This window comes from Rattus rattus, chromosome 3 (genome assembly GCF_011064425.1).
Source record: "Rattus rattus isolate New Zealand chromosome 3, Rrattus_CSIRO_v1, whole genome shotgun sequence".
Classification (NCBI taxonomy): domain Eukaryota; kingdom Metazoa; phylum Chordata; class Mammalia; order Rodentia; family Muridae; genus Rattus; species Rattus rattus.
The window spans coordinates 3,295,621-3,308,852 of NC_046156.1; the positions used below are offsets into that span (position 1 = coordinate 3,295,621).

The following is a 13,232-nucleotide window of genomic DNA, read 5'->3' on the forward strand; positions in this document are numbered from 1 at the left end:
CCTTACAGAAGCTTTGTGAGCTTTATGAGGTCCCATTTGTCGATTCTTGATCTTAGAGCATAAGTCATTGGTGTTTTGTTCAGGAAATTTCCCCCAGTGCTGATGTGATCCAGATTATTCCCCACTTTTTCTTCTATTATTTTGAGTGTATCTGGTTTGCTGTGGAGGTCCTTGATCCACTTGGCCTTGAGCTTTGTACAGGGCTAGAAGAATGGATCGATTAGCATTCTTCTACATGCTGACCTCCAGTTGAATCAGCACCATTTTTTGAAAAAGCTTTTTTTCATTTGGATGGTTTTAGCTCCTTTGCCAAAGATCAAGTGACCATGGGTGTATGGGTTCATTTCTGGGTCTTCAATTCTATTCCACTGATCTCCCTGCCTGTCTCTGTACCAATACCATACAGTTTTATGACTATTGCTCTGTAACACTGCTTGATGTCAGGGATGGTGATTCCCCCAGAAATTCTTTTATTGTTGAGGATAGTTTTCACTATCCTGGGTTTTTTGTTATTCCAAATAAATTTGCAAGTTGCTCATTCTATCTCTATGAAGAATTGAGTTGGAATTTTGATGGGGATTGCATTGAATCTGTAGATATCTTTTCAGAAAATGGCCATTTTTACTATATTAATCCTGCCAATCCATGAGCATGGGAGATTTTTCCATCTTCTGAGATCTTCAATTTCTTTCTTCAGAGACATGAAGTTCTTGTCATACAGATCTTTCACTTCCTGGGTTAAGGTCACACCAAGATATTTTATATTATTTGGGACTATTGTGAAGGGTGTCATTTCCTTTATTTCTTTCTCAGCCTGTTTATCCTTTGAATAGAGGAGGGCTACTGATTTGTTTGAGTTAATTTTATACCCAGCCACTTTGCTGAAGTTGTTTTTTAGGCTTAGTAATTCTCTGGTAGAACTTTTGGGGTCACTAAAGTATACTATCATATCATCTGCAAATAGTGATATTTTGACTTCTTCCTTTCCAATTTGTATCCCTTTGGCCTCCTTCTGTTGTATGATTGCTCCTGCTAGGACTCCGAGTACTATATTGAATAAGTAGGGAGTGAGTAGGCAGCCTTGTCTACTCCCTGATTTTAGTGGGATTGTTTCAGGTTTCTCTCCATTTAGTTTAATGTTAGCTACTGGTTTGCTGTATATTGCTTTTACTATGTTTAGGTATGGGTCTTGAATCTTTCAAGGACTTTTATCGTGAAAGGGTGTTGAATTTTGTCAAATGCTTTCTCAGCATTGAATGAATTAATGTGTTTTTTTCTTTGAGTTTGTTTATATAGTGGATTGTATTGATGGATTTCCGCATATTGAACCATCCCTGCTTTCCTAGGATGAAGCCTACTTGATCATGATAGATGATGATTTGATGTGTTCTTGGAATGGGTTTGCAAGAATTTTATTGAGTATTTTTGCATCAATATTCATAAGAGAAATTGGTCTGAAGTTCTCTTTGTCGGGTCTCTGTGTGGTTTAGATATAAGCGTAATTGTGGCTTCATAGAAAAAATTGATTAGTGCTCCATCTGTTTCTATTTTGTGGAATAGTTTGGACAGTATTGGTAAGAGGTTTTCTATGAAGGTCTGATAAAATTCTGCACTAAACCCATCTGGTCCTGGGCTCTTTTTGGTTGGGAAACTTTTAATAACTCTTTCTATTTCTTTAGGAGTTCTGGGGTTGTTTAGATGGTTTATCTGTTCCTGATTTAACTTTGGTACCTGGTATTTGTCTAGAAAATTGTCCATTCTGTCCAGATTTTCCAATTTTGTTGAATACAGGCTTTTGCAGTAGAATCTGATGATTTTTTTGAATTTCCTCAGATTCTGTTTTATGTCTCCCTTTTCATTTCTGATTTTGTTAATTTGGACACATTCTATGTGCCCTCTGGTTAGTCTGGGTAAGGGTTTATCTATCTTGTTGATTTTCTCAAAGAACCAGCTCTTGGTTTTCTTGATTCTTTGTATAGTCCTTTTTGTTTCTACTTGGTTGATTTCAGCGCTGAGTTTGATTATTTCCTGCCTTCTACTCCTATTGGATGTATTTACTTCTTTTTGTTCTAGAGATTTTAAGTGTGCTGTCAAATTGTTAAGTGTATGCTCTCTTCTGTTTCTTTTTGGAGGCACTCAGAGCTCTGAGTTTTCCTCTTAGCACTGCTTTCATTTTGTCCCATAAGACCCACGGGATTTGGGTCTGCAAAAATAATTATAAGTAAAAGCAAAAATAAATACCAGTTTGTGGTTAACACAATTTTTCTTATCATTTAAAAATAAGAAAATATTTTTTAGAAACCAGGTAAAATGCAAATCACAGCTGTGTAAAGGAGGTAGAATTGCAATTTAATTTTCTGTTACTTTCCCAAGTGTTCTGTACCATATTAATTTCATGGTTTAAACTTATATAATTAGAGAAGAAGTTTTTACATTGACTCTTTAGTTACAACATACAAAACTTACTTTGATGGGCCTAACCATTCTATTACAGGTCTGATGCTTAAAATACATTTTCAGTTAGCGTCTATAAAAAGCACAATAAGAAAATAAGAGGGCTGCAGCAAAGCTGTCTTAAAATCCTTGTTCCAGTGATGAAAATCAGCAGTTATAAAAAGTATTTAAAGCAGTGTTTAGTTAAAATGGGAAGAATAAAAACACCATAGAGAAGAAATGTGATTGTTACTTCCTGATCTCACCACAGAACAAGAAATCATTTATTTTGGAGGCATATCTGAGGAGTTGGTGCTAGAATTGCCACTTATAAGTAAGGAAACTGAGTCTGATGAAATTATTTTCAAAGGTCTTACAGATATTAGCAAAACTGTGGTTCAAAACCAAGACTTCTGGTTCCAGTGCCAACACTCCAGGGCTGTATGTCCAAGTATCTCTCATGACCAAGTGCATGTATCTGCTGTTGTCCATCCTTTATTGTAGGTAGAATATATACATTTTAATTTAAGAAATTTTTTAATCAGACAATGTTTGGATAGCAGAATTCTTTAATTTTTTAATACTTTAATTTTCAACAAGTCAGCCAACTGTGGAAAACCATCAAATTATCTAGGGGGTAAAGTTATTTCACTATCAAAGACTTCTTATTGTGGGTGATATTGGCTTCCACTGAATAGTTCAGATGCTAATGAGAACCTGTGAAAGCCATCTTATTGATTTTAAAAGGGTTTCTTCTTCCTCACAGTTTCTTAGGCATTCTGATGACTACAAAAGGTCTCATCAGTGGAATTAGTCCCTTAGAAAGTTCAGTTGTGACATAAAGTTAACGAAAGTCAAATGTTTTCTCAAGTAAAACTACTGACTACATCTACCACCTCAATACCACCTAACACACATTGTCTATATTTTCACAGTACAGTACTATGTGGTTTAGGAAACTTCTTATCCTAAAGTGCTATGTGATTTATCCTTGCTAATACTAAAAATTTCTTAGTGCTACTACAAGCAATTGCTAGAAGCTTCCTACTGGATACATGAGAACTTCATGAGGAAAATCAAAAGATGTTAATTTTCAATCTTATGTTGAGTCATTATTCAGTGAATTACTATAGACATCAATTGTGATTTAAAAAAAAAAAAAAAAAAACGCAGTCCTGGTAAATACAACACACAGCACTGCACTACATCGCCACATCGCACCACACTGTACCCCATCACATCTCACTACACCACACCAACACCCCCAACTCTGTGATTTTTAAATACGAAAGCCCCATGTAAAATGTCAGCACATATGTGTATAACCATACTGAAAATAATCTTATATTGGGTTGGTTTTTTTTTCATGAAATTTATGTGTGTTAGTCCAAGATTTCATTTTAAATAAGTTTCAAAGGCCAGTTTTTAATCCTAAGGAAAATGCTCTATCATGATGAGTTTCCAAGTTGTACAAACTTGCCACAGCAGCAACAATGAGGAAGCAAATTGTTGATCAGAATGAAAAGATACTGTGTAGTGTTCACCTACGGACAGAGGACTGAGGAAGGCTCATGATTCAAAGTATCCCATAACTAGAAAGTTCGAGTTTTCAGTCTTTGTTTTTTAATAGCAGTGACCTTTCCCCTCTAGTTTACTGAGACAGAACCTTGCTCTGTAACCAGAGATAATGTTGAATTCATGATCCTCCTGTCTCATCCCACACATGAGTATTACAAGAGTGCACCTTTACTCTTCGGAGCTGGAAGCAACTTCGGAGATAAATGGTCAGGTTCCTCACGTTTATATGTGTTTGTGGCTGTTCCTTCCTCCAACGTCATAGTCAATTCCTTCTTGTGATAGCAAAGGACAGTGGCTAGGTTTCATTAGAAATATGTTTAACCTCTTTGCCACTGCCAGAAAACTTTCATGTAATAAGTTTGCAGGCTCCAGTGTACAGAAAGGAAGACAGGAAGAACAGTCATTATTCACTGCAGGTAGAGCTTACTGTAGAATCAAGGCCACACCTTTAAGGCGAAAGTTCAAAGCCCTCTAAATGCAATTCCCTACAGATCCTCTCAGATGTTTCTTCCCAGCACTGTCCCATGAACTCACTTTGAACTCAGTGTCTATCAGTGCACTATAAAACCCACATTTTCTCCCCTACCTATTTTCCTGTTTTCATAAATCCCACTTTCCCAAAGAATAAAATTATGGAAATATCCTTCTGGAAGCTATATCCAAAAACAAACCCACTCTAAAAATCCAAGCGGAAGCAAGATGGTGCAGAATGAAACAACCAATATAAAATCAGTGCCCTGAGGATGTGTAAAGCGTCACTGCGAGACTATCAAGCTATTGTGTGTAAAGTTGCACCCAGGCTTAGTGTAACAAGCCAGGAATGCCCAGTATTAGTGAGACTGCAGGAAGAGGACTGACTGGAATTTGAAACCAGCTTGAGCTATAAGTGAAATCAAGGCCAGTCTGATGTATAACCAGACCCTGTCTTTCTCAAAAGCAAAGCAGGAGGTAGAGCACTGGCTCAGTGAGTAAAGCATTTGACCATCAAGTCTGGCATCTTGAGTTCAATCCCTAGATCTCACTTAAAAACAGAAGGAAAGAACAAATTTATCCTCTGACATCCACGCACTCACTGTGGCATGCCCATCTGTAAGAAATAATGCTAACAGTTTTCAATTTAATAAAATAATAAATTTAAATTGTTTTGGAAAAGGTTTTGCTATGAATAAAAAAAGAAAAGCATTAGGCCTGAAAGTGGCAGAGAGACTGTTAGGGACTGGGAAGAAAGGGAGAGAGGAGCAGGGGGAGAGTAGACAAAATCTGTAGATAACACTTACATGTGGGAAGATGTTCCCGTGGGGTTGCCAATCTGCATAATCAGTGTGCTAATAAAAAAGTAATAAAAGAAAATTATTTCCGAGAAGGGAATTCTGTGTTTAGTTTGGGTTGACACAAAGCAGGTGTTAGAGTGAATGTAGGCAGAATATGCTGGCAACAGTCCCGGGAAATGCATGTTGAGCTTTCAAGATCTCCACTGGACCCAGTCTCATGGGGACACTTCAAGGGCATAAAATTCTACAGAGCTGTAGACAAGGCAAATGAGGAAGTGAGCTATTTCACACCTGCTCCAGAGTAGCTGAGAATTGCCCTTAGGGTATTCTGAGGCCCTGGCTAAAGATACCACCCTGCAGGAGACCTTGTCCAGCTCAATGTATGGAAAGCCACAGGTAGAGATGCATGAAAACAACCAAAATGATAAACATGTACTTCACAGAAGATGAAAATCAAAACCTATAATTGATCACTGAAATTATCATAAGAATTATACAAATATTTTATATTACCAAGTTTATAAAAAATGACACTTAAAAAAGAAATAACAAAACCAGGAGTCGAGAAGGGCAGAGAGAGGGACTGGACAGAGGCTCAGCTTTAAAAGCATTGGCTGCCCTGACAGACAGCCCAAGTGTGTTTCTCAGTGACTACAATCTTTATCTCTAGCTTTTGGGGATCAGATGCCCTCTTCTGGCCTGTTAAGGCACTGAATTCAAATGGTATACAGATACACATGCAGAAAAAAGACCCACACATAGGAAATAAAGGAAGACAAGGACAAAGAAAAAGAAGCTCTTATACAGATACTTTGGGTTATAAATGGATGGAGCTGTGACTGAAATTTGGCTGTCCCAGGTACACTTAAACTTTCATTCCAAACAACTCGTTATTGTTCTTTCAGGAAGGGCACTACAGGACCTCTAGCAAAGGACCACAGGGATATGTATTCAAAAGACTTCACAGAAGCAACATTTATGAAGGCATAGAAAACCCTGAAAATAACTACTCTTCATTTACAGAAGAACACTAAACGATCTGTGCTGTGTGCACATAATGACAGGGCATTCTAAGACAGTAGACAGTTACTATCCAAATGCATATGAAAATATAAAGCTGTTTTTAAAGTGATATAAACAGTATAATTTGAAATATATATATATATATATATATATATATATATAGAGAGAGAGAGAGAGAGAGAGAGAGAGAAACATGCTTAAAGCACAAATGGGTTTCTTTTTTAAAGGAGTTAAAAAGTCTTTCAAAAACAAAATTAAGGAGCATTTAAAAATTTGTAAGCTAAGCCTCTCAGAACTTAGGAGGCAGAGACAGGTGGATCTCTTTGAGTTCAAGGCCAATCTCATCTACATAGAGTTCCAGGTCAGCCAAGGCTACACAGTAGAGAGACATACTGGAAGATGCATTCCAGTTTGGAAAGGCACAGGTGCCATCCACAGTATTAGCTGTTTCTTTATTCTGTTTCGTTTGAAACCCACGTGTTGTGTTCCTGCAGTGGGATGGGGAGGTGGCAGTAGACGTAAAGGGAACGTCTGTCAGTGATGACGACAGTTGGCAGGCAGCTTGAGATGCAGAGTAGAGGGCAGAGGAGGCTTGGTGACTGCAGGCCAGAAACACTAGAGTAGGAGACATCAGTGAGTATAGGCAACTGTTCACGGGATGTCAGCAGTCACCACAAGGAAGGTGGTTATGAGATGAGGAAAGAAAACTTAGAAATATTTATAGAAGGATGAAGTCCAGATTAGACTATAAAGACATTAAAGTGTTAAAATAGAAATACAGTTATAGGAAAAAATCCAATATTACTCTAAGGGAAAAACTCCTGGGGAATATTTTAATTAAACAGCAAAAGAAGATTTAATGTTTGAAGTAATTATTTCATCTAATTTCTAAAATTTCATTAAAGGTTATTTCTTACTTTTCAATGACACCTACAGCCATTATGATTCTGTTAAAAATATTTTCCTAATGTTCTTGCTAGTCTTTAACTAAGAGGACTTAGACCAATTTTGCATTTATACAGACCGGTTAAGCTGGCATTGGAGGAAATATAGGCGTGGGAGCAAACTCAGTCTCTTTCCACATGGGGCAGGCTTCACCATCCTGATGATGAACTGTGGGAAGTGTTAATGACTAACTGAATTAATAGTATGTCAAAAAGTCCTTGTCTGACTTGATGCGACTGTTCTAATGGGAAAGGTCTGTTCATCTGAAAGTCACCCAGTCATTCAGCTGAGATTTCCATAAGAATGTCTTGGCTGGTGCAAAAGGTGCAGCCAATAGTTTGAGATTCTGCTCTCCATGATTTCAATTTCAGCTCCAGAGAGCAGCATTGGGGATGGGATCATATATTTTAATAACAAGTAAAAGTTTTAAAATGTCCAGCTGTAATTATATGCTCAATAAATTCTTCCATTACTAACACTAAAGGAGAGTTTGAAGACATATTTCATTTCCCTTTTACCTTCCCTAAGATATATTCTTACCATTTCTACAGCAACATTGATATAGTGACTAAAATTGTAACTCCTTTCTAGACTACCCGATGGCTTCACGCAGCTTCTTAACCTGACCCAGCTCTACCTGAATGACGCCTTCCTCGAATTTCTTCCAGCTAATTTTGGAAGGTAAGAATAAGAGATGTTTCCTATGTAATCTCATTTTGCCTCTGCCAAGTGCTTCAGCGGTACAAGAGTGACAGGGCTGATTGCAGTCGGGCCTCATTAGTATATAGTAAATGTTAATTAAATGTTCTATAATAATTAACATAAAATGAGGTCTTCACATAATATTATCATAAAATAATTTTAGGTGAGTTAAAATTAAATATAAAAAAAGTCCCAGATAATATGAGCAAATGCACAAAGCTGTCCACAGCTCTTGGGTTGCAAAATAAAGTAAAAAGTGTTTTCAGTGTCTATGAAGACAAATAACATCCTTGATATATAAAGTCCTTACAAATGAGCGTGAAGACCGTGATACTGGGAAGTAGGTGGGGTGGCAGCTTGTAATGAAATGTAAGTAGATGAATACAGGAGAGAGGTCTGTCTCTAGAAATATCTGTTACAATGCAAATTAGAATAACAACAAACCACTTCACTTGTCCCAGCTTCTGAAACCAACTTACAAAACCGAGGGTAGTGATGCATGCTTAAAGAACTTCAAAAATGATAATACCACTACCTCAAGATTTATCACTAGAAATGTCCCATGCCATATTTGGATTTGGTAGACAGGTACATTTTCCACTGTTGACAATATGAAAACGAAGAAATCTCATCTCTGTCTAGGAGCTTGACTGACTCTTCTGTGGCACTTCTGTGTGCTGCTCCTCTGTGACAGTGCTGTGTAGAAATGGATGACCATGTATGAAAGCCTAGATAAAGGGCTCCTAGTAGGAAGGAGCTAGGCAGGTTTCATAGCAAAGTATATAAACTGTTTTTCCAATATGAATATATGAGATAAAAGGCTAAAATTCAAGGTGACTGATTTTAATTCATATTTTGTTTCAGTATCTTCCAAGGTTTTTTCTTATAGAACACATATCTCATAAAAAAAAAACAGTCATTCTAATGTCATTATCAGCTTTGGCCAATCATTTTTATATTATGCAAATGATTGATTGAGTATTATTTGGCACCTGCCTCTTGACAGTGGTGAGGGAACAACAGGTAGCATGATGAAGTCAACTTACACACGGTGATCTTCCTGCATGCTGTAAATGTCCCAGACCCCTTCATTTCTACAGATGAAAATATCACAGTATCCTAAACCATACACAGGAGGGAAATTGCAAGGCATAGACTTGTAAAAAAGCTTTTCCCCAGCTCTACTGTAGACTAGAATTATCCTTTGAATATCAACTACAGCACACAAAAGTGCCTTAAAATGAACAAACCATAAAATATTTACGACACTCTAACACACTTTTTGTCTTGATTATTTTTGTCATTTCTCTTTAAGTAGTTCTTAAATGAGCATGAGGTTTAGGCCAAGAGGACATATAATACCAATACCAAAGCTACTTTGAATTAGCATTTAAGTTTTGCAAGTTGCCAAAACATACTATTTTAATGACATGTTTGCTTATAATAATTCATAGTCTAAGCAGTTTTTTCAAGTTGAACTACTAGGTGGTTTGACAAAATGATACTCAAACTTTCTTCCAGCCTGAAACTTTGTATTTTTAAAAGACAGAATAGATTTCACTGTGCCGTCAATACTAGCATAGCCACTGGGATGTGAGGTTTTCAGATATCTAAGATACTCTCATGCCTGGAGCTTTTGTGCACTGAAGCATGTTATTTAATAAAGAATCAAATTGAAGTTAAATTGAGAACTAGAGAGAAGAAAAAGGAAAGAGGCCTAGATAAATACCTCAAAAGCACATTAAAGGCAGATGACAGATGAAGTCACTTATATACATTGTCCTTCAAAATTAAGATTTTGGAAAATCCAATTGTTATTGATTTTACAGTAGCCTTGTGAGAAACAAACTCAAGGCTCAATGTGGTTGTGTACAACAGTGTGTGTTACCAACGGCACATCCTTGTGTCATCAATTGTGAGGTGCCCTCCTGGAACACAGTGGTACCCAATGAGCAAGAGAGTTGAAGGAAGCACCCTCCGCTCAGTACCATCACAGGCAGAAGGCCTTCAGGTTCCCAACAAACCTTTTCAGAAAAGGTAAAACGTGAACCTTGGAGTCAATAAAGCGTGGCACACAGAAATGCTCCCATTGTGCCTTACGTGCGATCAGAGAGAGAGGAAGCACTTAACGCCAACTTGCGGTGTGCTGGGAATTTGTGTTACGTGCACAACATCATTTAAAGTATTCCACCTGAGGATCTAGTATTATGGATGAGGGAAACTAAAGTTAGGAAGATAATGGGGTTGATGCATAATCTGTCATAGAGACAGAATGTTCACATATCTGTCTTCACACCAAACCAAAGCCTCTCACCTCTGTCTGTCTTTCAGGTCTGTCTATGATCTCCCAATAAAAAGCATTGCTCTATACCAATGAACACAACACTTGAAATTATTGAAAATAATAATCTAATGAACACACAGACTAATTAAATGTAAGAGTAAATGTACTTCTATGAAACATTATAAACTTAGAAGGCTGGGATTCAAAGATATAATCAAATATTTTTAGTTTTTGCATTTTGCCACTGGGCAGTGGTGATGCAGCCCTGCATATCATCCATCAGTTTACATATTGATCTAAAATCTGGCATAGCTCATGCATGGTGCACAGGCACACATGCAAGCAAAATACCCATACACATTAAAATAATAAATAAATATCTGACACCACACTAAAACCAGCCAAGTGTTTCTGTCTAATTAATGGCAGTGATTGGTTACGTTGCCATGTAAATGCTTTTTATATAGAAACATTGATGAGTAATTTGTAAAACTCTTCTCTACAGACTTGTCAAATTGCGAATCTTGGAGTTAAGAGAAAATCACTTGAAAACTCTACCAAAGTAAGTGACAGCGTCTTTTCCGGGGTCTCCGTTATGACTTTTCACTGCTGGGAAAATGCCTTTTTGATTGTATTATGACAGCCTTGCCATTTTGAGTGATTTTCTTTTTTACACATTCTAACTAAAAGCTAAATCCTACAGTACACTATAGACTTGTATGAAGTAGTAGACTTCCTGCTTTGCAGACCACCTCCCTGGCAGAGGTTTACTCATGGCTAAAGAGCCTTGCTCTATCTGAACCAACATCTGTGTCCTTCTTACAACCAGAGTTTCCCAGGCTTCAGCCTTGGACACTTCACAGCTCAGGTTAAACTGTGGTTTGAGACAGTTTACGTTTGTGCACCAAAGTCAGAAATTTTTAAAGGAAAAAAAATAAAGTGGTTTAGCAAGTTAAAAAAGAAAGGGTTCTATTCACATATTCTTACAAACTGTTGCTTCTAAACAATCTATTGTAAAAAAAAGGTTTGTATGAATATTCAGATCATTCTGAAGCAAAAGCTAATTTTATACAGCTTTGTAAAATGCTTTGTTTTTCTCTGCTTTCCTTCATTTGTATATAATAACAGGATGTGTTCTGTACAGGAATCATTGTTTTTCAAGATCAAAATGTGTTTGCAATTTTTTTTTTTGCTCAGGTAAAATGATGTGCTTTGTCTGGGTGGTGGTTCAATGTAAATCTTGTTACTATTATTGCTTTACTTCAGTTCTGCAAAGACATCAAGTATATCAACTTGTTTCCAAACGTTCAACAAGGCTCAAACATATTACTCTGCTGAATTAAAACTTAATCTTAATGTTTCCTTTGTAAATCTATCCCCTGAGCAAATGAGACTAAATATACTGATATATTAACCTAAGTGCAATTCTGAGTGATGTAATACATGACATTTCAGCACTGCTATGCAGTGCATGGATATGATGAGGAGTCGCAGCCGTGCTCTGGAATCCACTCAGACAGACACATGGAGAAGCACGTGTGTGATTCTCACTATGTGGCAGTTAAGAAGAAAGTTTCAAAAGGGGAAGTGTGTTCCACAGTACAGCATCCTGTGTGTAAGCAACACCTCTCCTGAACCGGAATCCTAAACAGGTAGAAATGGGGTGGTGTTCAGTGTTAGTCTCCTACACAGAAAGCTACTGCCACTGTTTCATCTGGATGGCTTTTACTTGTCACCTTGAAATCCAATCACAGCCAGGTGGAACATGAACCAAGAGGGAAAAGCTGTGATTGCTTACATCTGACTGCGTGCATTCAATTCTTAAAGAATACGCTGAGAGTGCAGAGGAGAAGGGGCAGCCTCCTCATATAAGGACTTCAGTTTAAAATATAAAATAAACCCAATACAGGTTGTGAGGATTTTAGTACTTTTGATGTAAGTCATAATGTGTAAGGAATAATCTAATATCAATTCATAACATGGACTTCATAGGCAATGAGTAACAGCTCTCTTATGATATGTGGATGGTCTATAGGTTTTCAGGATACCACCTGTATAAGTAAAATTAAGTTAAGCAATATGCCTGGGCTGTGTGAGAATGTAAAACATTGTCAGAGTCTCTTAGAGAAAGGTACTGAGCAACTTTGATAGACTGTTATATATGTCACAGCTATAACTTTTATATTTAAGAAACATTTTTAGAGCTATTTGCAATTCAGAATGTTTGTTTTATGCTGTGTCAACAAGAATCTAAGAAGCAATATATAGACAGAGGATGCATGCTGCTTTACTTTAGTTTTGACATCTACGGAATGAAAATTACATAAAGATGTTCTGTTGAATAAAGTAAACTGTGTTTCCACATATAGCCAACTATTTGATCACCATCTGGACCTGTAACTTAGAGGTACAGGAGAGCTTTTTACATTCGTTTAGTTTGTCTTTCCAATGAAAAAATTAAATGCAGTTTTTTTTAAAAAAAATATTTTAGTTTCGAAATAACTTCTCAGAGAATTGAGAGTTTGTGGTTCCCGTGGAGACACAAATAAGCTGAGGGCTGTTGGTGGGCCTTTTCTTTCTGTTTGGTAGGCTGGTTGGTTGGTTGGTCTTATTTTGTCTGACAGGCTACAAGTGCCTGTCAATATGTAAGAAATGCCAAAGTATATGAGAACTGTGATATAGTAAACATTAGAATACATTCCTATAGTAATGTGATGGGCTTTATGTGTGGGGACTCTTAAGACCTGTTTCTTGGTTTAAAAATGCAAGCATAGGCTGTCCATTTCCACACAATATCCCCTTTGACTATCCTCTACGAGTATCAAAGAATGGTGACAGTTGGGCCCTCAGACATCTGCTTAAAAACTCATTGAAATTTCTCAGGTCAGTCGGACGTGGTGACAGAAGACACAAAGCATCCAAACGGAGAGTACATTGTAAAGTAAAAATCTTGAGATTCAACAATACCATTTTTCTTACATCACAAACAATTATTG

The 13,232-nt window shown here is 37.1% G+C and overlaps 1 protein-coding gene across 11 annotated transcripts in view; it reads left to right on the forward strand.

The window, feature by feature from the left end:
• Positions 1 to 13,232, forward strand: part of Lrrc7 (leucine rich repeat containing 7) — a 453,319-nt gene that overhangs the window by 249,682 nt on the left and 190,405 nt on the right. For all 11 annotated transcript variants that reach the window (XM_032897090.1, XM_032897087.1, XM_032897091.1 and 8 more), the window contains exons 6-7: positions 7,842 to 7,931; positions 10,742 to 10,798. In XM_032897090.1, the coding sequence (XP_032752981.1) occupies positions 7,842 to 7,931; positions 10,742 to 10,798 (147 nt within the window). The remainder of the gene's footprint in view (positions 1 to 7,841; positions 7,932 to 10,741; positions 10,799 to 13,232) is intronic.